Source organism: Motacilla alba, chromosome 20 (assembly GCF_015832195.1).
Source record: "Motacilla alba alba isolate MOTALB_02 chromosome 20, Motacilla_alba_V1.0_pri, whole genome shotgun sequence".
In the NCBI taxonomy this organism is placed as follows: domain Eukaryota; kingdom Metazoa; phylum Chordata; class Aves; order Passeriformes; family Motacillidae; genus Motacilla; species Motacilla alba.
In genome coordinates, this window is record NC_052035.1 from 12,767,925 (window position 1) to 12,793,286 (window position 25,362).

The window sequence follows — 25,362 nt, forward strand, 5'->3', positions numbered from 1 at the left end:
TCCTTATTGTGGGCAGCTGCCAGACACCTCATCTGCAAACAGCACTTCCTCACCACTAAACCGAGCCAGGCCAAAGCAATCCTTTATTGAAATATCCCACGTGATCCCCCCTGGATCTCAAATCAACCTCTCTGCAGAACAACTCAGTGACCAACTTTTCTGCCTAGGAGCTAAACTGGAGTACTCACCAATTCAGGATTGCATTTCCTGTGGCAGATGGTAAATCAATACTCTGCCTCCCTGCCATTGTGCAAACATGTCTTGTTTCATCTGTGAAAGGCTTTAGCAAACCAACTTTGCCAATTATTTCGTTTTCTGAAATACGTTTCATTAAACCAATGTGCAAAACCACTGACACGTGAGAGCAGCAGCAGGAAACTCATCTGAAAATGTAAAATGTTCCCCTTTTGAGGGGTTTAACTGGGCTGCTCTTCATGCCAAAGATTATTTGCCTGCAATAAAACACATTAACAGCAAACTTTCAGAAAACTCAAGAAGTTGTTTTATAAATCAAGCATTTCTATGGTTAGCTTTGGGTACATGTTAGCATCTTACATTCTTCACTCTGTTTTTTTGGACAGGTAACTGCCATAGAATAGCAAGTTAATACATTTCCAGAAATGCACTAACACTTTAAAGGGTGTGAATAAACACTCATTTTTGATGCTTGAAGGGATACAGCTGTGTGTACTTAACAAAAGAACCTCACAATGGTTCCAGGGAAGAGCAAATTGCCAATGTGCTCTCTTAACTTGGGTAATGGAAAACAATTCAGTTCAAAGCCTGACTCTCCTCCCAGCTGAACACATCTAATGTGCACAGCAACATAATGGAAACTATGTCCTTCTAAAATTAGTCTGAACAAGTAGCAAGCGATGATTAAATAATTCTGAAGCCTCACTGACAAAGAAATCCAGTCCAGCAGAGTAAGTACTCAACATATTAACACACAAAGTGTTATGAAACCAGACTCACCAGTGCTGGCCTCAATGCCACTGAAGCAGGTGCAGCTCCACTGGATCCCAGACAAAGGTACCTGCTGAACTCATTTTCTCTCACTCCTTCACATTGTTAGGTATTTAAACAAAACGAGATTTTTTTTTAAAGCAGGAAACAATGACACATTCCATTCTTCCCTGTTTACTCCAGAGGGAGTTCTGCACACTTCAGTGATCACTTACACCTGATCTTCAGCCTGTATTTTTCTTGGTGGCCTTCAGCTGACTGGGAAGTCTGGAAAAATGTGCTAACAACCAAATATTGCTGCATAACAATCACAACCTTAGGGAAAAAATCAACAGAAACCAAAGAAATGTTTGAGCAAATGATCAGCTACTGATTTAAGTGCTGGGAACTCTTTCCTACCTTAAAGAAAACAAATTGAGCATGAATGTGAAATGTAAAACCATGTAAAACAGAGAGGTAGCAGGAAAAAAAACTATCTTGAGAAATAAAACAGAAAAAGTTAATCCCTTAATAAAGCAGAGTTTGGTGTATTTAAAGGATTTTCCTCTATACCAAAGAGGAAATGCCCATCCAGCAAAAACTGATGAACACAGGGAAGAGTCTGGAGTGAAAAGACACTGGGGTGGAGGGAGTCTGAAGAGTCTGTGATTCATCTGTACTCACCATGTCAGGTGTTTGGCTGCTGAAATAGCAATGAACTTGATTCATCTCAGAACAAAAGGCCTTTCACACCACTTCTCCCAGTTCTTTGAGGCAAACCCACAGGAATCATTTGTAGTGGAACAGAAGTTGGAAAATGCATTGGATTCCCAGCTTAAGCAGCTGGAGGAAAAGGAGCTGACTTTCAGCAAATGTCCCTGAATTCCAGTGAAAGGCCAAGAAGCTGCTTTGGAACAGGAAGCACATTGCCTTGCCCACATTATTAGAACAGAGCTCCTGAATATAAAAAAGCATTTAGTAAAAATTTTATTTGAAAGTCAGCATGAATCCGTAACCACCAGCATTAAACCATAACAGTTTACAGAGAATTTGTACAATATGCCATGTCATTCTATACATGCTCCCCCCATCCCCTTTTTATTCAGTCATTATCAAACAAACAATAGTTAGACAGGAATAATAAGCATTCACTTCCAAAAAGAAAACTTTGGCATGTATACAACTGGCTAGTTAAAAGTAAACAGTGGTAGATTCAAGTCAGAAAGAGACCCACTCTTTTTGTTTCACAGCATTTTTGATCAGGATGAAGCTTCCCAGCACTACTTTCTAGTTAATACAAAAATGAGTATTTTTTTTCAGTCCTGAACACTCTCTTACAGGACAAAACCACGTTAAAATGCTCAACTTGTAACTCTAAAAGGTGTCAGCTTCAAAGAAGCTTAGGTCAAAGGGATTTTGCACACATTGGTTTGGTCATGAATAAAACCTTCCAAGGTTTGCTCGTGCTCCTGAACTCTGAGCTATTTCACCACTTGGCACCACTGCAACTTCTCCTTTGAGCTAGAAAAAGCAGTTTGCTCAGAAGTCACGTCCACTGCAGGAGAGCCAGAAAACTCCAAAGTTTGCACTGGGCCCATCTTCTGCCTTCTTGAGTTTCTGTCACTGCTCTTGGCCCCCCACAAACCTTCCCAGTCATCTAAAGAAGGAGGGATAACTATCTGCAAGGCATTTCTTCCTGGCATACAGCAGACAATGCTTCCACTTCAAAAACCAGAAAGCAATGAAAGAACCCCTGAATTATTAATAAGAAATAAAACAAGCCTCCTTTGAGAGGAATTACTGGTGATTCTCCAAGTACTTACAAAAAATACAGTATTTATACAACTTCTCCAGAACGATTATAATTAACATATTTTAATGTAATACTAACAAAATAAATCCAGAGATACAAATGGTTGCACTTCAAAGCAGGAATATCCACCCCAGATGTTGATTTTGCTGCAATTTCATTATTGCTGTGGAACAGAGAGTGGTTAAGCCCTGTAAATATGAGCCTCTCTTTCTTATACACATCAGAGTTTCTAATTTGGAAAGTGTTCTCCAGCAAGTCAGAATACATTTACTGTCATTTTTACAGCTCCTGCTAAATGCTTGTGATCCAAAGTTGACTGAACCATGGTGCACCAGGGCACAAATGGCCAAAGAGCAGAGGCAAGAAGGGCAGAACAAGTAGAGGAGTTCAAGTCAGACTCACTACTTCTTATTCCTGGGCTTCAGCTCTTCTGCTGCATTTCGCAGAAAAATGTAGTTTTTCTTCTGTGGATTATAGAATTCATGACCCTAAAGACAAAAACAATCTACATTTACTCTCTTCAAAGAAAAAAATATCAGCATTAATTAAAATGTAAGAATATGAATATTCCATTAGTTTGGTTTATTAAGATTTAATCTGAAGGCCTTTAAGAACAGATATTGGACCACACTGGTGGATCAGGAACAGCTTATTTGAACAAGCAGTAACAAGAACTACACATATAAAGTAAAATTTAAGAGACTTTTATCCATTTCTATAGTATAAAATAGTTTTAATTTTAAAAAAATAACCACATACCTCTAACTTCTACTTTACAGATGCAGCCTGGGAACTCAATGTGATTTCTTTTAAATGTCATTTGAGGCAAAGAAAAAACTAAACCTTTAATGGCCACCCAGCCTCACTTTGCATTTTCTGTCTTTTAAATGACATAAGGTCACATTTTTTCCAAGTGAAGCCCAAGGTCTACAGGCAACTGCAGAGTTTTCTGTTCCCCAGCTGCAGATGCAAATGTCCTGTTTTGCATACCATTTTCATACTCATTACCAAATTAATACCCAAGTATCCAAATCAGGGAGAGTAAACACTAATAAAGCTACTGAGGTCCAACATGCAAGCTGGAAATTACCAACGCCATGGACCAGAAATGGCTCTGGGAAGGAAGGAAGGTTAGCACTTAGCACCAACTGATTTTACTACTTCATACTGGCTTAGAGATCTGAAAGGTACCACTGCAGTCCACCCAAGCAGCAGAACTGAAGAATTCATCTGCCCTGGCACCAACAAATATTTTAATGTGGGCAGAGGACTAAATAAAATGCAGTGAATTAAAATTTAGCTCTCTGTGGCATGCAATTGAGTTAATCTTTGTGATTTCTGCATTCATTTCACTCAAAACCACAAGGAACATTATCCTCCAAGCACCATGAAAATTAGTTACATCCCAAGCTTGCTGCCCTCCCTCCCTAAACTATTAGGAAGTATTGATTTTCCACAGGTCATGGCTTGCTGTGGGTCTGCTGCATCTGTATTGTTAAGTGTGGAAGAGAAATACATAAACAAGCACCATCAAAAGCCTCACTAAATGGCAGTGAAAATTTAACAGAGAGCATTCAAACACTGGGATAAGTGTTTATAATCACAGTGACAGCTTTTTCCCCTGCACCAGCAGCAGAGATGTGCATTTCACAAGCTCTGTGGGAAGCTGTCAGGGTGCCACACTGCCCTGTGACACTGCCCACGGCACAATGTGTGTGAGCAACCATAGCAACCTCTGAATCAGGGAATTTCTAGTTTGCTCATCCACATTTGTAAACCAGCATCATTTAGCAATCTTGTCCAGCTGGAGCTGAAACACCACAAATTCACAGCTTCAGGGTTAAATTTCATCAGGTGGCTTTCATTTGAAGCTCTCTTAGAAATCAGAAAGGTACACCTACAACTTATAAAAAACAACAAAACCCTCACAAGGAGAAGGGTCTTAGTTATCAACTGAAAGGATGAACATGAGTCTAAAGCCTTCTTACCTTTGACCAATCATAGCTGGAAGCATAAGCAAATATATTGCCATTGTGGTTGAAACAACAAGCAGATATCGGCTGGTCCAGCTGCTCTGAGGTTTTTAGCTTTGTTCTTGCATCTTTATCCCAAAAGCTGAATCTCCCATCAGACCCTACTGTGGCCAGAGTACCATGGACAGGGTGGAATGCAATCCCATTAACCTGCAGAAGCACACAGAGCACCATGTAAAACACCACACAGGTGATGGACACACTCACAGAAGGCATGCTGAAGTCTACGAGAGTAAATACAATAAATTTTAACTAAATAAAGCTCTTAAATCTTTAAAATTTCTTTGGAGAAAAAAAATCCCTCAAAACAACCAAAGAAAAACCACCAAAGCAACAAGAATCTTTTTGGCTTAGTAGCTAATAATTCAATGCATAATGCCATTGCACAGCTGTTGTTTCAATATCTGCACAATCAACAAGTGTCAACTCCACTTGTTGACAAGCAGATTCAATGAAAGGCTGATCCAGTGCTTGTTTTATGAGTATAAAAATTTGCCTTTCCTCTTAAAGAATGACTATGACAGGTCTTTAAATGTGTCTAAGAGCCTCAGGCAAGATAAAAAGTCAAGGAGAACAAAAATTCAGAGCCATTAGGAGTGTACATATGACACATGTTGGATACTCACAGCGTAGATGTCCTGAGGTGCTGATGTGTTTGTTCCATTGGAGCGATGGCATTTAAAAGTGAAATTATCTTTTGCACTGGAAAGGAAATTAAAAAGTTTAAAATATTTTTTTAAAAAAGCTTTTTATTTCCATCACTGTGGACTGAGCAATAGAGAGAGGGTGTTTTATGGAATACTTACGGGTTTGGGGGGTTGATATAATGAATAGCTACTCTGCCTTCAATGCTTCCAAGGGCAAATCCAGTTGGTTTGTTCACTTTGTCTTTGAAAATAGCAACACAGCGATGCTGAATTTGAGAAAGACACAAAGGAGTTTTAGACAGAGACATCTTTTCCACAGAAACACAACTTCAAAGTCATCAATGCAAGGTAAAGCAAAACCACTAGCAAGGTCAAAAGATAGCTCAAATTCTGTTGAGAATCTGGACAACAGTTTAAATTTCTAAATCCTTGTGAAGATCAGCAACAGATCACTGGTTAACCAGGTCATTACCATGCTAAGATAACTTGGTGTTGAAACACCACATGTTTTTACAAAAAATGTCAAGCCCACAGTGTCAATGATCTGTGTAAATACAAATATTATTATTTACCTGGTGTTTCAGAGGAGATTCTATTCTTCTAAATTCAGAAGGTTGGTTCTCTAACTGATAAACTATCAAACCCCTTTCTGCAGTGGCCACAGCTGCCATGGGATGAACCTGGATAAGGTTGTAGAACAGGTTGGAAGAGAGACACTTGTGTTAAACTGCGTGGCAGAACACTCTGAAGAACTTAAAGGAACGAGAGGGAGGGAAATAGGAAGCAGATTAAGAAAAAAGTTCATTTATTCATTCATTCACATTTCTTCAAACACAACCAGTCAGTTTTTCTCTGCCACTGAGAAATTTAACACACCAAAAATCTTCTAATTATGAGCTGATTCTTCCAGTGTGAAGTGCAATGGTGGTTTACAAACTTGCCCAGAACTAAGGGTAGGTCAGTCCTCATGCTGATTTTGGTGATGTTAAAAGGACACTGAGTGTGTTTTGTATGATGAAACCCCCAATTTTCCAGGGCCTGACCACGAAGATCAGATTATGTTCCAGTACCACAATCACACAGACATCAAACACTAACAGTATCCAAATCCTGTCCTACAAAAGGCCCAAAACTTCTTCCTGCTCCCAGTAATCCAGCTGGCACCAGTTTACCACACATCCTGACTCACCACATCTGCACAGTAACATCTTTCAGGGAGCTGCAGAGTCATCATAGGAGTTGGTGAACGGGTATCCCAGAACTGATGGGAACAGAGAACAAACAAATTTACCCCTAGAGCTCAGGATACACCTAAAATTACTACAGGGCAGATAATGTAACTGTTTCATTCTTCTTACAACTCTTTGTGAAGTGAGGCTATTCCATTAATTATCAGAGCTTAATAAAATATTTTCACTTCATGTAAATATTTTTATACACAGATTACTAGCAGGCTTTGTGTCCATTTGTTCAGGTAAAAATCATACCTTCAAAGTTTTATCCCAGCTTCCTGTCATCACACAGCTGTAATTTGGGGCTTTAATCCAATGGATGGTCTTCACAGGAGCATCATGCTGAAGAAAGAAAGGACAAACACACATGCAAGAAGCAAAATCATTAAAGAGAATAACTCTTCTTAAATTACAACTGGTAACTGATTTTAGTCACCATAATTACACAGTCTACAAACAGACATTAAGATCTAATTTGAAAATGTAAATTGCATTTCTGAAGTGAACTGAATGACTTCTAGAAAATATTTTTTCCCCTTTAATGCATCAGGGGGACTTAGTGAGATCCCTGCAGCAGTGGAGAGAGCTCCCTTCAGTAAAGCACAGGAAACAGATGCACAGGGGTTTTAAATCACTTTGATCACCTGTTCATGTGCACTTCACTATCACAAAAGTATAAAAATTAGAAAGGTTGTTTTAAATAAAACCAGATAAAGAAAAAAAACATGTAGTGCTTTGGGCTTTACTTACCTGTGCAATCTGAATTGCTTGATTACTGTTGAGATCCCACATTTTGGCAGTTTTATCACATGAAGCAGTAAATACTTTACTCCCATCCTAAAAAATAAGAACAAACCCAAGAGATTAGTGAAGGGGAAAACTGTCAAGTGTTATTCTCTTCTAGAAACAGTGTAACATCAATGTAACACGTACAGGGACTGCAAGACAAGGAAGAAACAAATTCAAATTTATTTATTACTACGTCATAAAAGAACAAACAGTGCTATTTTTATCAAGCTTTTAATACACTCCTAACTTTTAAGCTCACTTTTAGCCTTCTTACAGCCATGCCAGCCCATCCCACCAGGAGACCCTCAGCACACATTTACAGCAATTTCAGTCTGTGCAATAACCACGGGTTGCAAGCACACACCAATTTATGTGGACTTCAGGTAAAGAACGTGCATTTGTTTGTAAATAACAACATACATCACTCCAGCAGGCATCGAGTACAGGCCCTGTGTGCATCTGCTGAGCCTTGGGAATTGTCTGTCCATTATCCTGAACCTCCCAGCAGCGAACCTGCAGCAGGAGAAGCAAATGCAGATAAACCACATCAACAGGAGTTTGAACAGACTTGTCCTGGAGACTCCAGACCTAGTTTATCCAACAAAATGTATGGTTATAAATGCCAATGTCTGGTATTTTTCAGAACTAGCGAAACCCTGTTTTTATTGCTCATGTTCCTTTCACCTGTAGAGCCAAAACTCAACCCCACAACTTCAATTCCACCTCAAGAGTGCCTTGCAAACCTGTAACCCCACAGCACACTGTCCTGGAGAACCCTGAAGTCTCAGCTGGGCAGAGCACAACAGGTAGAAAACATGCCCACGTTTGTTTTCCCTCCCTGCCTGAGCCAGGTAGGATCTCATCCTTCAAACCAAAAAAAAAACTTGTTATGCTAACTTAATCAATAACTTAATCTTTTTCAGTTTGCAATGATTTATCAACTGTGTTAAACTTAAGAGCCTTGGTACCAGACATAAATTTTGCAGTTCTTCAGCAAGTCAGGTTTTCAGGTACACTGCACAAGCTTTTAGGATCCCATTTTGCAGTTTAGGCACTTTTTATGTCTAACTGAGAATACTTACATCATTTGCCCATGATCCTGCAATGAGGAAATTACCCGGCAGCGTTGGTGGACTAAATGCCAAACAAGATATGCTGTCATCGGGTGGAGATGTTACTTCAATATCCTACGAAGGACAGGAGACAGAACAGCTTTTGAAAACTGTGAAACAAGCCCATATTACTTCTCCAGAATGAGTCGGTAGGTCCTGCTGTGACAAACTGACACACGCAGCAGCACAGAGGGCTGGCACACGTACCTTCATCGGGTTGTGGTTATCGGCTGTGGTGCTGCCGAACATGCTGGTACCTCCGGTACCGAACCCCGACGTTGATCCGAACAGACTCATCCTTGCCCTGCGAGCGAGTGAAAGGTTGAGCCCTGCAGGGCCCTGGAGCGTGCCCGGGGCGCCTCAGCGCAGCCACCACCCCAGCACGCCCCTGGGAGGCACCCAGGGATATCCAAATAAACCAAACAAAATACAGTATAATAAAATAAATAAAAATACACTTCTCGCCGCTGTCGGACCCCCACAGCTCCCGGCTGCCCACCCTCCTGCGGATCCCTCCCCGGCCGCGCCCTGGCAGAGCCAACGCCGCCGTGCCCTGGCAGAGCCAACCCCGTCGTGCCCCTCGCTGCGCCCGCGGAGCCCAAACCCGAGCCCGGCCGGGGGTGCTGCCCCTCTGGCGCACACCCCAGCCCGCCCACCCCCCAGGCCGCCGCTCCGCGGGGCTCCCTCTGCCCGTCCGGCGGCACCCGGGACGGCCCCTGGGCGCTGCCGCGGGGCCGGGGGGGCCGCGGGCCGGGGCCGCCCTCACGCACCGCTGCGGGCCCGCTCCGGCCCGGGACCTGCGACGCGACCGGCGGCGAGCGCGGGACGGGCCGCGCCTCCTGCGCAGGCGCCGCGGGGCGGGGCCGCGGCTGCGCCCTGTGCCGGCGGGGCGGGGCCACGGCTGAGCCCTGTGCCGGCGGGGCGGGGCCGAGGCTGCGCCTTGTGCCGGCGGGGCGGGGCCGCGGCTGCGCCCTGTGCCGGCGGGGCGGGGCCACGGCTGAGCCCTGTGCCGGCGGGGCGGGGCCGGAGGCGGGGCCGGAGTCAGGCCCCGCCCCAGCGAAAGGGGAATCGCGATTCCCTTCCAGAGCCGGGGAGATGTTGCGACTTGGGCTTTTTGGAGATGTCCCCAGTTGGGCTTTTTGGGGATGTCACTTTTTGGAGATGTCGCCAGTTGGGCTTTTGGAGATGTCCCCAGTTGAGCTTTTTGGAGATGTCGCTTTTTGGAGATGTCCCCAGTTGGGCTTTTGGAGATGTCGCTTTTTGGGGATGTCGCCAGTTGGGCTTTTTGGAGATGTCTCCAGTTGGCCTTTTTGGAGATGTCGCTTTTTGGGGATGTCCCCAGTTGGGCTTTTTGGAGATGCCCCTCCTGAGGTACAGCGGCTGCTGCCCCAGCCCTGTATTCCCTGGGATTGCAGTGCCTCTGTGACTCTCCTGCTGTACTGGAAATAAAAGGACGTTTCATTCAAGTTTAATATGGGACAGCCGTAAAAAAACCCAACTAAATAAGTGTACTGAAAATAACGTCTGTAAGATCCACGCCGATGGCTGGGGACATCAATTTTGGAGGCATTTTCTATGCAGTCAGCCTGACTCCCTCTCATAAAAATTACTGTATGTATGCATTACACAAATTAATGTATGTACAATTTACAATAAAAATTAATGTAGTAATGTGCACTTTAATCACTGCAGTTTTCTGCTTCACTGTTTTACAGCCAACAAAATAAATAAAATGAACAACGGATTCTGTTACGATGTGCATTATTAACAGCATTGTTTATTAAGTTCTTAATCAGTAACATCTACTTTTTTATTTTTTCATTGAAAACAAATAGTGATTTGATTGCTGGAAGTTTTATAGCTGCTTGAGAGATGCAGTAATCAGAATTATTTATGGTTTTTAAGTCCGAATTTACGTAAACTCAAAACCTAAAATAATTTCCAAAACCAGGCATATATAATAAATACTTAAGCAAGTCTTTCACTCCCTTCAAATACAAAAAGCTTGGTACAGCATCATGCAGTGCTTTAAGACAGAAGGCAAAACAATTCCTGGATACATTTTTGAACTACACATTTTTCTGGCCAGAAGAATATATTTCATTATCTCTCCTGTGTGTACTATTGCATATGGCACCTTTTTCACAGCAGAAACCACAGAATGGAAGTAGCAGTAGTCTGCAGAAATCATAATTACTCTTATAGTTTGAACAAAGAAAAAGAGAAGATTATTCTCGAGGTACAGAGATAAAGAAACTGAACAAGAAACTGACAGATACTCCTTTGTCCCTGCACTTTCTTTTTCCTTAAGTGCCATCAAATTAAATCAATGTATAGAAAAACATTTCATTTGCAGAGCAGCATTCACAGCCATCCACCAAACTGCAGTTTGTTTGGTAAATAGACTCTGGACAGGTAATCTGCTGAGATAGAAGTTAAAACTTGAATTTCAGCCTTCAGTTTAGATGCTGCCATAATATCTAGCTAAAAGAGGGGAAAAAAAGAGGAAAAATTAATGTGTTTAGAAAGTTAAGTAAGACAATTCCATCCACTCATTGTACGTGCATGCAGAGCTGTAAAGTGGTTCAGAGACATCCCAAGCTTTCTCAATCTTGCCTTTTTTAGGGCTACAAACCTGGCTGGTTCTGCTGTCCCGAGAGCTTGTCAGATATAGGATCTGTCCTGTGGGGAGTAAGAAATAGAAAACAGTAGATTTATACAAACCTCTTTTTTCCACAGAGGCTGACAAGCAATGTAAGGTCTCTTCTGAATACTTGCTAACTTATTGTCATCTTGCTTTGTAAATGGAATCAAGGCATCTTTGCATATGTTTAATCTGCAAAGAAAAGAAAATTCTCACATTTTCTCACACACTTAAAAATATATTTGTCCATCCTATTTCCTTCTATTAAGCCAAAATAATGCATGGAAAGAGTAATGGGTTTAAATGGATTTTTGTGTAGTAAAATTGCATTTCCTGTCTGTGAAGCAGAAGGATACTTCTGTTTCTTCTGAGGATATAACTCACCTCTCAAGATCTGATGGAAGGAGACCAAGCCACTTGACAGAGGGAACAGTGAGATGATGGGCCTCGAAGGACATTGACTAAAATAAGAAAGGTCAGCTGTAACAGTCCGTGATCTGTGGTTTAACTTGGGATGTTCTTTTTCCATTTCTCTACTGAACAGTTCACCCATCCTGCCCTCTGCCTTCACCTATATCTGCCTGCCTTCCATGCAGTGTGCCCATGCCTTGTCTGTAACCATGTCACACAATAATATTTCCCCTTTATCCATGATGTTCCACATTTACACAAGTATCCCTGAGCAAATTCTCAGTCCAGAATAAAATCTTTACCAATATAACATTATTTTGTGGAGAATCACCCATCTCACAATTAGGTTCTCCTGCTCCCAAGGTCCCTCCAGCCTTCGTTCCTCTTCTAAGGCAGAAACAAATCTAAATGGTGAACCCTTTTCTATCTGGACTGTCTGAAAACTGCCTGTGCAGCAGAGAAAAACTGTGAAATATGGTTAAATGAAACACCTGGCATTACTATCCAAATCCTTTTTGTTGCAGGAAGAGGCTGTTTCTGCAGACACACAAGGCCTAAAAATCACCTCTTTGTGTTGAATCAAAATGGTAAAAGGCAGCACACATTCTGACACAGCCTGTAGCATTTCATGCATTCCAGCTTCCAGGCTGGGCTACAAAACAAGGTATTTGAAGGGGAAAAAATGTACTCACCACAGATCCATATTTGTAGACACACATTATTTCTACACCTGGGTTGCAGAATAGCAAAAGTCAAGTGTCTGTTTGTCTACACAGCGGGCATGCTTAAGGAGACTGCTTAAAATATCAGTTTTATGGCACAAAAGTTATGGCTTTATGATTAGTGAGGTTCTTATGGTTTACATATATTTTTGGATTATGTCAAAACAATCAGAATCTCAGCATGTCACCTTCATGTAGTTAAATGTTTCACACTATCTGTGTGCAGTCAATTCAAACCCAAGGATAATCAGCTCTTTTACACATTGCCCAACATCTCTTATTAAAAGTTTCTTTCTTTATCTTGTGTAATTCATATCTCTTAAGACTATTTCTTTGAGCAGCTGCTTCTCACTTTGCAGTAATCTCCCTAATTTCAGGTGGGATCAGTGTAGATACATCACCTTCTGATGGTGTTGGATTTCTGAGCTCTCAGAACCTTCCCATAAGAGTGAGAAAGGGCATTCTGAACACATTTTGCTTTCCTTTTATGCCTTTGAGCCTCTACAGATTTACCATGCGGATCTGCATCCATAAGGGTGAAAATAGGAATTTGAAAAGAATCCCACAGCTTCCTGACCAAAAGTCGTGTATTAAGATCTGGTATGCCTCTTCCCTAAAGAAATAAAAGAGAAGCAGATAGTCTTATATTAACTGAAACAACATCTAGCTACATATGTGTTGATATTTGCCATTTAAAAGCAAGCAAACAAACAAAATGCTGGCAGAAACATTTCTCCAGCAGCTGTTTTGCAGGGAAAGTTCTATGCTCCTATTTTGGCTTTGTGCAGAGGGAGGGCCAGGCTGGGAGCAGCTGGGCAGGTGTTCTGGATTATGGGCACTGCAGGAGCATCAGACATTCCTCTGTTCAAGGAGTTAATTTGTAAGGTCTGGGAATTCATTCATAGATGTACCCTGGTGTCTGCATAGGCCGGTGTAAGAAGGCAATTTTTTATCTTAAACTAATATTTATGGCACTAATGGAACAATGTAAAACCAGTTCTTGCTGTGAGTGACTGAAGCTGGACCATTTGTGGCATAGCAGAATAGAAGTGCTTATCTCTCTTAGGAATGGTGAAATGTTTTTTCCTCGTTGTATGCATATTTCATTCACACATTCCTGTTCATTCCCCTGGCTCCACAGCTCTTTCAGTACAGTCCAAAATCAACCAATTCTGTTTCATTTGGGTTTGCAAAACCTCAGGTCCTGAAGGACAAAAGGTCACTCAACAGCTGAGCCTTGCTGAGACTGAGCAGCAACTCTGCAGCAGCATGGGAAGCTGATAAGCTACCAAGCTCTAAGGAGATGTTTGGAGGAAAGAAGTCTTTAGAGCATGTATTTCATATTTCTATGAGGATAATTAAATTTTTTAAATTACTGTTCAATATGTTTCATATTAATTTCATTATGGCCTTTTGCCCAAGTTTGAGCAGCTCTACAGTGCTAAAGTATTCCTTAAATTAGGTGGAGCTGGAGGATATGAAATACAAGGTGCATACCGTGATCATGATACATGGGGACACTTTACTGAAGAAGTCATCATCCAGGAGTCTCTGGAAAGTTGCATCTTTTTCTACAATTAATATAAATTTGGCATGTGAGGTTAAATCTTTTGTGTTAAGGCCAGCTGCATGTAAAATGATCCATCACACCAATCAATTAAAACTAGCTGCTCTAAAATACCTGTTCTGGAGCCAAGAGCAGTGATCATGACTCAATTTCAGAGCCAACAAGGAAAGCAAAAATTACCAGAATGTTGTTTAACTTGGAATATTTCTTGTTTTTACTTTCTTTTTTTCCATCTATGATTAGAGTTCTTGCTCAAAGGATACTTTTAATTCCTTGAACATTAGATGGCACAGTGACTGCCTAAAACAACAAAAATGAGATTAATCATTTTAAATTGAGAAAATGATATATTTTAAAATAACAACATTAGGTAATGAAGGACAAGATTTCATCCTGAAACCACCATTCCTCCTCTGTATGCAAGATCGGTTCTGACATTTTCACCTCCTTACAAGTGTATTCAACCATTGATATGCACTGTTGTGTAGTGGTCTAGGAGTCCTCCTGTCATAACAAGATGCTTTTCAGAACTATTTGTGCCACTGTTGCAGAAAATTGTTCATCCTATGGGCATGATGGAGATAGTAATACCCTGATTAATGTTTTATCTGTCTTAGCCAGAAAAAAAAGTCTGCTTGATGTGAAGATTGCAAATTTAATACAGACTTAAAACATTTAAACATTCTTTTTGTAAGACCATTAAATTCATTCTTTTACTGGCCTCTAACCTGATTTTATGAGTATTTTGTAGCAACAACTTGAAGACATGGTGATGTTTACTTTACATCTTCAGTCAGGATTGGCTGAACCTGGCAAGCATATGGATGAGAAAACAGGAACTGGGGGAAGAACTTGGTCAGAGAGAATGTGTATATGGAAGTGTGTGGTCTGTTTTAACTCCTGACTGTAAATCCCCCCAGTGCCAGGGTGGAACAACTCAGCAAATAAAAATACGGAGATCAGTAACAGGGGACTGAGTTGCAAACAAAGTGTAATGGGCAGCTAAGGTTACCCTTCAATTTTGAAATGACCAACTAAGGCTTACAATGAACAGATTTTTCAGGAAATTGTGACAGTAGTCAGCAAGTCTGAGTTTTATTTCTGCTTTCATTCTCTGCACTGCTGTAGAAAATCTTTCAGGACTAGGCCAGTTGAATCTCCTCTCCTTAAACCAATTTTGACTGGTTTTCTCTCTCTGCCAGAATGCAATCTGCTATGACAGAAATGCTCTGTGTTCAGAGTGCCCAGCATGCTTTGCTTCAAGAGCACTCATTTGACAGAACACCGTAACATAAAGCCTAAGATATGTAATGCATAGACCTTCCTCTGCAAGGATCCCATGGCAGAAGGTAGTGCTAAAAACCAAATTCAAAGATTTATTCCTGGTAGGTCTAGCTCAGAATTACAGTACCGAGTCTGAGCTTCAGAATTACAATACAGTTAAGCAATATTTTCATCTATTTTATTCACTCAGGTTGTAATGCCTCAATTTGTCACAAGCAGAGGTTTGTGTAATAAATGTCCACTGTAACCTGAGCTACAAGGAGTGCAGGTTATCTTGTACAGGCAGATGCTATGGATTCTGTTTGTGGTTTATAATACATACTGTTGCACTGCAAGTACAATTCACTTTTGTACCATCTTCCTCAGTGTAACTTAAATTACCAGCAACAAAACCTTTAGTGGTAGACAGCTGGAAAAAAAAAAGTTGTACAGAGTAAATGGGAAGTTACTATATTGCATAGACAAAGCAAGAAATCTCTGAAAAGAATTCCCACTGGTACTAAGCAGGGATTCACTCCCATCAGCCTTTTAAACACTAAGCAATGTTTTGTCCTCATGGACAAAAAGGCTTACAAGAAATAATTTTAGGTATGAAGGAACCCTTGCAAGATATGAGATATGAGTCAGTTTGACAGGTAGTTACATTTCTGATGTACTTTAAGTTTTCCTTTAACCCCCAAATTATCAATTCACATAAGTAGAAACTTGTAAGCACGTCTCTTGCACTCTGAAGTTTAAGCACTGCCTTCACTAGATGATAACCAAAGCTCCTGTGGTTTTAGCTGGCAGTTTGTCCCAAACCCTTTGGAAAAAGCAAACTCTGAACTTTCTGAACTTTTTTGGAAAAAGCAAACTTTGAATGCCACAATAAATCATAGGCTTCATTAGCACCAATGAGAATTTTTATTTTAACTATCTAATTCTAGCTGACAACTTTTTGTGGTATTTCCCCTTGCAGTTTAATCAGTTTAATCAGTTTAATCAGTTTAATAAGATTTGGAGATAATGACAGAAATATTGACAAGAAGCCACTTACCACATGTAGACTTCTCCGGGGTATCTTAAGCATGCAAGAAATGTCATTGATTATTTGGTCCACAACACTTTGGCTACCAAACAGCAGAGTATCTGAATAATATATATCTCTATCAAGACAAAATATTGCATTTGTAATTATAATATTGAAACAGCTGCAGGCTCATGAGAATTAAATAAAGAACATGGTTAAGCAGGTAAACCTAAAGCATTCTATGTACAGGAATCCTGCAGGTTTGTATCCTACAGGCTGATTTTTACAAAAACACACTTAAAACACAGCTTTATTTAAAATTGCAGAAATTGACTCTGTTACCTTTTAGTTGCATAAGTGTTGCTCTGCACCATCTTATAGATAATTGATAATATTTTGAGCATCAGAGCTGAAAAAAAAATTACAAAATATTCTATCTATTTTCAGAAATGTGTATGCAATAATTGGTCTTTAAATAAGACCATATTTGTGTCCCATAAATAAAAGTCTGAAATGTACTGTGGAAATACAGAGAGATTGTACTGTTCAATAGACTCAATAATTTCTAGCATAATGAGAAAAAATATGAGGGGGTTAAGTGAGGGAATGTATGCACTAATGTCCAGGCCAAGAAATGAAATGACTGAGTTAGAAAAAGAAATGAGCTTATTGTCTGTATTCCAAGATTCCTTTCTGGCCAGCTTTTTGAAGAAGGGTGATGTTTTTACATTAAGACTTCTTGAACATGCCTTTAGTTGATATCCATTAAGGGAAGGGAGAAACTCTAAGAATATTGTATTAATTTCACTGTCACTCACAGTAATTTAATAGAGGAAAAAAGAGAAAAGCTGAAAGGCTGATCATAGTATCAGCTTATATCAGCCACATGCTCCCAAATTGTAGTGCATACTATTTTAATTTCTGGATGTGTTTTAGGAAGTTGGGAACTAAGGGGGAAAAAAGAAAAGCCCAAGAACTCTGCTTTAGACTTTTTTTAAACTTACCAAATCTTTTTGCTGATTGAGGGCAGTCACTTCTTATTTGTTTTGAAGTACAACCTGGTATCATCTGTAGACCTACAGAATCTTTAAATCTGACATAATGCAAACAAACACAATAAACTGCAGACTCCCTGAGTACAGGTGAACTGCCCTCAGGTAACTCAGACTCAGAAACCCCTTGCCTATGATCAAATACAGCAGTGCTATTTTCAAACTCAGCACAGAAACCATCAGCTTGGGCTTGGGGTGGACAAAGGAAAAAGGCAGCAAAGACTTTCTCAGGAAGATGCTCCAAGACTGAATTAAAGTATAAAGCAGATAAGTTTCCAGACAGAAATAGAAGAAAAGGATTTTATACATGTTTAGAACTATTCATATATCAGCATCAGTAATTACTTAGTATGAAAACAAAAGAAGAAATGAGAAGAAAAAATCTGAATCATTATTAAAATAAAAATCATCTGACACAAGTGACTTCCTGATGTAGACTGTATGAAAAACTATTTCAAAATACAATAATACTATCTAAATTATACCCTTAAATTATTATCAGGATAACTTATTTGTATTCTAAGTGTTGGAAACAAAGGGGGGTGTATCTTGCTCTCTAAACAGGAGTTTAACCTCAATGAGCTCCAGTATTTCATGCCTCACCATTTCCCATCTGAAGGTGCACATTTCACCAGAAGAATCAGTTATTTTCTTAAGGACACTTCATTATTTTACTTTAAAGTAATTTAGTGCCTTATGATCCTGCCTTTAAAGCATTCTTTTTCATTTCAGAGTTCCGTAGGTACATTTAAAAGTGCTGGTGGTTTAATGGCTGTCATTTTATCCCTAACCACATCGTGTTTCCAAATTTGTTCAGGCTAGCATTGAGGAGGAAGTTTTTCACAGAAAGAGTGGTCAAATACTGGAATCATCTGCCCAGGGAGGTGGTGGAGTCACCATCCCTGGATGTGTTTAAAAAAAGACTGGATGTGGCACTGGGTGCCATGATCTGGTTGAGGTGTTAGAACATGGGTTGGACTCGATGATCTTCAAGGTCTCTTCCAGCCTAGAAATTCTGTGATTCTGTGATTCGTTCGTGCAAGGTTTTGCTCCGTGCGTCCTTTGGGTGGCAGAGCGCGCCCGCTGCACAAACCCACAGGGACAGCCCGTGGAGCATCTGCCTGCCAGCTTTACAGTAACTTTATTGTCTTTGTGTTGCAACATTTTAAAGTTATTTGTGCTTTTCGCTTGCCTGCCGCCGACATTGTAACTGAAAAGGAGGAAAACTGTAATCAACATTCCCCTGAATTACTCTCGGGTTAAACAGGGATCACTCCCATTCTTCCCAGGACTGTGCTCACTCCAGCAGGGCAGTTTTCTGTAAGGCATATCTGAGATTACACTTCTCCACCAGAAATTATGGTTCTGTTCTTTTTGATGTGATTGATGACTCTTATTTTTAACATACTGTGATCTTAACTCGTTTTAATTTGAACATTTTCCCCCATATGTGTTCAGATGGTAACTAACAGCTCACATTTGTTTTTCTAGCATGGAATGCCATTTCCCCAAAGACTGCCAAAAATTGCAAAACTTTGTGAGAGTATTTTAATTTTACAGACATCTGAGTGAAACATTTTTGTCAAACTATCAAGACACAAACCATTAAATTCCCTGGAACCTACAAGCTTTTCAGTTAACTGATTACCTTCAGGCCCCTCAGGTTTTTTTGATTGGCAGAAGTTTATTGTTCTCATTAAATGAGTATTCCACCAGAGTGTTACGCCTGGAAAGTTTGCTGTGCTTCCTCAACCTTGAGTGTTGTAATGTGTCCATTTACAAGCACCTCTGCAATCTTATCAATCTGGATATCCTTTAACCCACTGATGTCCAAAGCTCTTACAAGGCCAGAGACAGATTTGTGTTTTCCTTTATTCTTTTGCTAATGTATTGTAGAAATCAGGTAATCTCTCAGGTTTAATGATTTTCAGTTTAAATGAACTCCTTGGAAAAATACTGTTGCACAAGCAGTATAAAGGAGGACAGGTTTCTTTTTCTCTGACCCTGTCTAGGTCAGCTGGCAGAAGATCTGAAATTTAGATAATGTACTGGAAGCTTGGTTTGCTTTATTTTGCTGGTAGTGAACTTAGCACAACACACAGGTAAGAAACACAGCAGGGAGAGGTGAGATGCATCTTCTCTGAAGGATAAAAGGATAAGTTTATCAATGTCATTTTAAGAAATATGATACCATGAGGAAAAGCAGAGGAAAAGAAAGTAGGAAGCACTCAAAGGGTTTGAAGAACAGAATTGCCAGTAATTTCTTCCAGCCTAAACCAGGTTTTTTCACTCTAACACAACCTATCATTTCTGGTTTCTATTGCTTCCAGAAAAGGATTGTTTGTAGGACCTCCCTTTCCTTTCCACCCTCTATTACAGTAGTTTTACATTTCCCTTTGTGCTGTGGTCTGCCATTACTTAATACATGATGCCTGTTCGGAGTGGTTACTAAGCATTACTTCTTATTTGTCCATTACTTTTAAAAATTATTTCTTGATTCCAATGCTTATAGAATGATTACATATGATTAACTTTTCTGGGAGTTACATAATCAAATTCATATTCATGGCATTGGTATTAATAGAAGGCAGGGCTTTTAACTGTTTACTACTTACTCAATGTTCCTCCAGTCTGTTCTGTTGGCCACTGTGAGAACAGGTGCTTTTTTTTGGGCCAGGCTTTGAAGCACACCTTGGATAACATTTTCTATTGCTTCAAGAACCTCAGAACTGAAACAAAGAGGATTAATGACACAGATCATATGATAAAATCTAGTTCTACTTTCAGTTTTATCAACTCTCCCCACTCCTACAAAAAAAAGAAAAAAATGTGAGCCAATGCTGCTTACAGCATACTTTGGGTTCAGGAATGTGGAGGAACACTTTCATTTTTAAATTTTGTTTTGCTCAGTTTCCCTAACACCTTTGCCTTTCTATTGCAAATGCATGAATAGAGGACACAATTTAAAGTATATTTCTGTTCAATCCTGTAACCATCAAATTTTTCACCAGCTGAACTTCTAGACCAACTGGCTGGTTTGTGACTAATGATTAATGTTTTACCATAAATGAGGTAATATTGGCTTTGGCCATGATTTTGGCAAAGTTGTTTTTAAATGCTATAAATTTAAAAAGCGTTCAGGACTACAAATACTTCCTGTTGTACCATTGCACATTAACCTTTTGATCTGCTGCCCTGAACTAACTGCTACGGATTTTAATTACATGAAGGCTCAGTCTCAACAGACACACCATGGAAAGAATCAAATCTGTATCTTTCCCCTAAAAAGACAAAGCAGCCTTGCAGCAGATCCCTTACAGTAAAACTCCAGGCTGGGTTGAGTGTTATGACAGATGCTTTTTATTTTCATAAGCAATCTGACTCCAGCGTTTCAGCTGTCCTTAAAATTACAAGTGTTACTCTGCACTATCCTAAGCCTAGGTAGGAATTAAAGAATTCATGGAACTTATTTTAGCTCAAAGTTTTATCAGCAAAGTCCAATTCTGTCATTAAGTAATACACAGAGAAAAGATGAGTCAATACCAGTGCATGCCACTCAAAATGAATTATCTCAAATCAGCAAGAATGATTTTTAAAATTAAGCAGGGTCTCCTCAAACAATAATGAGCTGTCATTAAAGCTCCCTTCTATCAGCTGAATATGCTTTTCCATTTTATAGCTCAGCTTCCACACTCTCTCCACATTGCTGAAACTAGAGTATATATTTTTTTAGAGCAATCTAAAGTTCCAGAAGAACAAAAATTAGTGTTGAAGACAATAAAAATCTGAATGGGCAGATGGATGAAAGAACAGATAGGTAGGAATTCTAAATCATGTCATTACTTTGATATTCATAAATATTTATTCGTTTTATTCTGTCCATTGTAACTATTGTAATATTCCAGATGTATTTCAGAGTTTGCTGCAGAATTTGCAAGTCCAGGTTTGTGTTCCAATCCCAAGTTCCCCTTTTGCTAGCCAACAGAAACTGGAAATGTAATATCTAAAAGGCAAAAGAGGAGGGAGAGGACAGGAAGTCACCGTGTACCCCCTGCTGATAATTCTGGCCCTTTTTGCAGAAATTATCTGAATTTTAATAAGCAGACATATGACACTGGCCAAGTATGCCTACTTAAAATTCACTGTGGCTTAGTTAACAATGACATCTGAGCAGAGAAAGGGAAGGTGCTGCACAGCTCACAGGGTTTGCCTGATCATTTCTAATAGATTGCAGCAGAGTGGATACTTGTTTCTATGCAGAAGGAGAACAGATCTTTGACATAAATGGCACAAAATATTAATATTATTGCACCTAAAGCTAACAAGATACACAAAAGAAACATTGAGGAACAAAAATCTGCAATGTAAGAAACTAACATACTCCAAAACTTAGACCTGTGTATTGCTGAAGTCATGAGCCAGAGACCAAGAAATCTCTAAATAATAATAGTAATAATATCCTTTTCTTCTTAAAATACCTTCATGATACTGCCAGACTGTTCTAGCTGCTGAGGCTGATGTACTGTATGCAGAAAGACTCTTTAAAAATTGTCTAGGGTTTTTTGTTGGTGTAATTCAGTAAGCTCATTTTGTCACAGTTTTCTGTATTTCTGTAGCCACAGACTTTTTGGAGAGGTCTGAGGCAATGAAGATGCAATCCAAGACCCCATTTGTTTTAGTATTGGATTATGTTTTTGCTTCAGCATGAGCCTTTTTGGTGCAATAGTCTTCTACCTAGTTAAGCATTACCACAGAAAGAGAGTGGAGGTGCTATTTTTTTACATTTTTTTACCTGGAGATGTGGCTCTCCTGACCAGCCAGACTTGTTTCCCTGAAGCTGGCCTTGTTCCCGGCTGGAGTTTCAGTGGGACACAGACCATGCCCCTCCATTAAAGCTGGTGCAGGTCAGTCCAGCTTCTCTGGATAGGGAAGAAGCCCTGTTAAAAAGAGGTTATCACAGAAATTGGAAATGGCTCTTCTGCTTGCTGGACGTAAAACACATGACCTGAGCTCAAACCACAGGGTCACAAAGAAAAGGCAGAAATTTGCTGTAGAAACCAAAGTCAAGGTTTTCTCACCCCTCCTGACTGACTATCTGAAGGCTTCTCCCTCCCTTTATAAAGAGCAGGAGCTGCCACACCCTCTCCTGACCATTTGAGGGCTTTTTCCACCCACCCTGTCTGACTGAGGGCTTTTCCTGACCAACTTGGAGCTTCTCCCACCCTTCCAGACCAACCAAGGGCTTTTCCTTCTCTTCCTGACCAACCAAGGGACTCTCCCACTCTTCTTAATTGACCAAGGACCATTCCTGCCATTCCAGAATGACCAAGGGCCGTTTCTGGCCTTTCTGACCAGCTGAGGCGTTTCCCGCCCTTTCTGACCAGCTGAGGGCTTTTCCTACCCTGACTGACCAACTGAGAGATTTTCCCATCCCGACTGGCCAACTGAGAGATTTTCTCACTCTTCTTAACCTACCGATGGTTTTTCCCACCCTTCCTGACCTGCCAAGGCCTTTTCCCTCCTCTCCTGGCTGGCCAAGGGCCACTCGTGCTGCTTCGGATGCCTGAGGGCTTATCCCGCCCTTTTCTGACTGACAGGCGGTGGCCCCGCCCACCCTGCCGCGCCATGGCCGCTGCTGGACGCTGGCCCTCAGGCCCGTCCACAGAGCTGATGTCCGACCACAAACCCCCCAGCACCCTGGTTCTGGAATAAACCCAACCAGGCTGGCTTGGAAACAGCCAAAGAGCTGATCTGTACCTTCCTCATCCAGCCATTTTCCTCTTCCCGTAATCTCAAATGTCCGTTCCTGGCTGGCGGGAAGCTGAGGGAGATGGAACTCCAGTGCAGCTCCAGCTGTTGAAAAATCCACGTCCTTCCCCAAAGTGGAATTCAACTTCTACTGAAGGAATTCAACTTCTACTGAAGTTGAATTAAAGATTTAGTGCTACTTTTTATCATTTGCCTTCAGCATTCCAAAGGTTTACGACAGTCTTGCGATATGTTGTCAAATCTTTCTCAATACGCTGTTAAAATCTTGTATTCTGAACAAACAATAAACTCCAATTCTGAGAGTCATGAATCACTGGCTTCCAGAGAAGCTGAAATTTAAGAAAAGAATGCTAAATTTTGTAAGGGTTATGGCTGAACTGGGATTGTTGTTATTCATGTGGCGTCCCCGGCCAGAGGGCAGCGCTGCACGATGGGTGACACAGGCAGCCATAGACGGTGAATTTGGGAAGAAACCCCACACATCGAGTATTTTGGTGCATTTCACCTTTAGACATTCAGCTTTTCCTACAAAAAATCCTGTCTGTCACTTCAGAATGTTTCAATCCACAGTGATTGCAAAGATAAAATGCAGCACTCCTGGGAATCCTGGTGCGGGCCAGAGGAGCAGCCCCTGGTAGTCCTTGGCACTCTCTGGTTCTGCAGGGCTTTTCTGTGCAGAGATCAGGGCTCCTGCTCCATCAGCTCCATGGCAAAAAAACCCCAAATAACACAAACTTTAACTGCTCTTACGTTTGCAGTTATCATATGCCAAGTTGTATTTTCAACTCATAACTATGTCATCATAATTGATTCTTCATTAGATGTCTCTCTGAGAGTGTTAGAAGTTACTTAGGAGATAAGTATCATAAGGCTTGTCCTTTCTAGGGAAAAATTTTCAAAGCTCACTGTTGATAACATCATGTTTAGTGCACAGCAGTCAGCAGTATTGGAAGCTGTGCTCAATCCAGCTCACAGCCAACAGCATTTCAAACGTGATGATGCTTGGACTTGTTAGCAAGTTAGATGATGTTGTTTTTAAGATGTTGCTCCATTAGCTACTGCCACCGAACCTTTCCTCTTTGGTACTCATATGAGTGAGCGATCCAAGTCCAGCCTGGGTAGGTAATTAAAAAATTCATGCATTGATTTATTCAAGGAAAACCTCAGGCTATGATGATATGAGCACAAGGTGCTTCAATTAACAGAGGGAAGCCAAAGAAAAGGGAAATAATAAACTGAAATTTTCAAAGCTTTCATCTTAAGTCTTTGGCCTTTAGGTATCTTGAGATCATTCCGGAAATATTTATGTAAAATCTCTGTAGCTCTTTCCAACAACTCTACATCAAAATCAAGAGTTTTTTTTTTTATATAGAACTGCCAAAATTATACCATGCCCCCAGCAACAGATTGCAAACAAAACTCAATACACCAATTTATGAGAAGCCAATTTAACTACTTACTTCTTCTTCACAGCATCAAACAGTAATCATAAAAAACCCCAACTAAAATACTTGGTGTTTATATCTGAGTTAAAAAAAACCAAGTAACAATAACAAAATTTTCTGTGCTTCCAACTTAATACTGCACACATATATGTAAATATAAATATCTCTAACCAGATAAATTTGTATCCAGAACATGCTAAGTAAATGAACTACAATCAAGAAATGGAGTAGCAGATTATTTTTCTGAAGTCCTCTTTCTCTATTTATTTTCCCTTTTTAAAATCTTCTTTTCAAAATACCCACCAAAATTAAATGCCAAATGTAGACTGCATATATTTTAAAAAAGTATAGAAATATGTATATATACATTTATAGATAAATGTGCATAAATATATACTCTAATATGTATTTATATACATGTATAGATGCATATAAGAAGGAAAATCACTAGGAAGGGAAATGAGGAACCAGTTTTAAATGTTAAGATGAGAAGGAAGAAGTGAAGGCAGCAGTGGAGGGATGCAGTTCTCTTGTCCTGCCTCTACCAAGCTGTGCAGTAGATGGCACCACAGGTGCCAGAGAAAATGTTACCACTCAGAAACTGTTAAATTTAACACTGTGATGAAACAGGAGCAACATCCATCACCTGCCAATTACATGAAAAGTTACTGATCTATTTCTAATGAGCAAAGTCCAGAGAAATAGGAGATGAAATGTCGTTCACTGCTAACAGCTCACAACTTCAAACGGGATATCTCCTTCCAAATAACGTTGGTGGTTAAAAAGAACGACCCAAAAATAATGTATGTGTGCAGTCTACCTGGCTCCAGAGTGAGACACACCTGCAAAATATTTATTCTGTGGTGAGTCAAGTCACTGTAAGAGGAA

At 40.3% G+C, this 25,362-nt stretch overlaps 2 protein-coding genes across 2 annotated transcripts; both read right to left on the bottom strand.

Annotated features, from left to right (window-relative positions):
- Positions 1-1,907: 1,907 nt before the first annotated feature.
- Positions 1,908-9,475, bottom strand: RAE1 (ribonucleic acid export 1). Its single transcript, XM_038158741.1, has 12 exons — positions 9,342-9,475; positions 8,779-8,875; positions 8,542-8,646; positions 7,880-7,972; positions 7,421-7,507; positions 6,926-7,012; positions 6,628-6,699; positions 6,011-6,118; positions 5,598-5,704; positions 5,418-5,493; positions 4,747-4,941; positions 1,908-3,246 (listed from the first exon to the last, which is right to left on the bottom strand). Exons 2-12 carry the CDS (start codon positions 8,866-8,868, stop codon positions 3,160-3,162), a joined length of 1,107 nt encoding a protein of 368 aa, XP_038014669.1. The 5' UTR covers positions 8,869-8,875; positions 9,342-9,475; the 3' UTR covers positions 1,908-3,159.
- A 1,460-nt stretch (positions 9,476-10,935) lies between these two features.
- SPO11 (SPO11 initiator of meiotic double stranded breaks) lies at positions 10,936-23,550 on the bottom strand. Its single transcript, XM_038158970.1, has 14 exons — positions 23,018-23,550; positions 22,053-22,197; positions 19,876-19,989; positions 17,213-17,301; positions 16,551-16,617; positions 16,236-16,344; positions 15,522-15,608; positions 14,179-14,215; positions 13,846-13,955; positions 12,862-12,961; positions 12,319-12,356; positions 11,600-11,676; positions 11,296-11,407; positions 10,936-11,055 (listed from the first exon to the last, which is right to left on the bottom strand). The coding sequence occupies exons 2-14, from the start codon at positions 22,148-22,150 to the stop codon at positions 10,936-10,938; spliced, it is 1,158 nt and encodes a 385-aa protein (XP_038014898.1). The 5' UTR covers positions 22,151-22,197; positions 23,018-23,550.
- Positions 23,551-25,362: the final 1,812 nt, after the last annotated feature.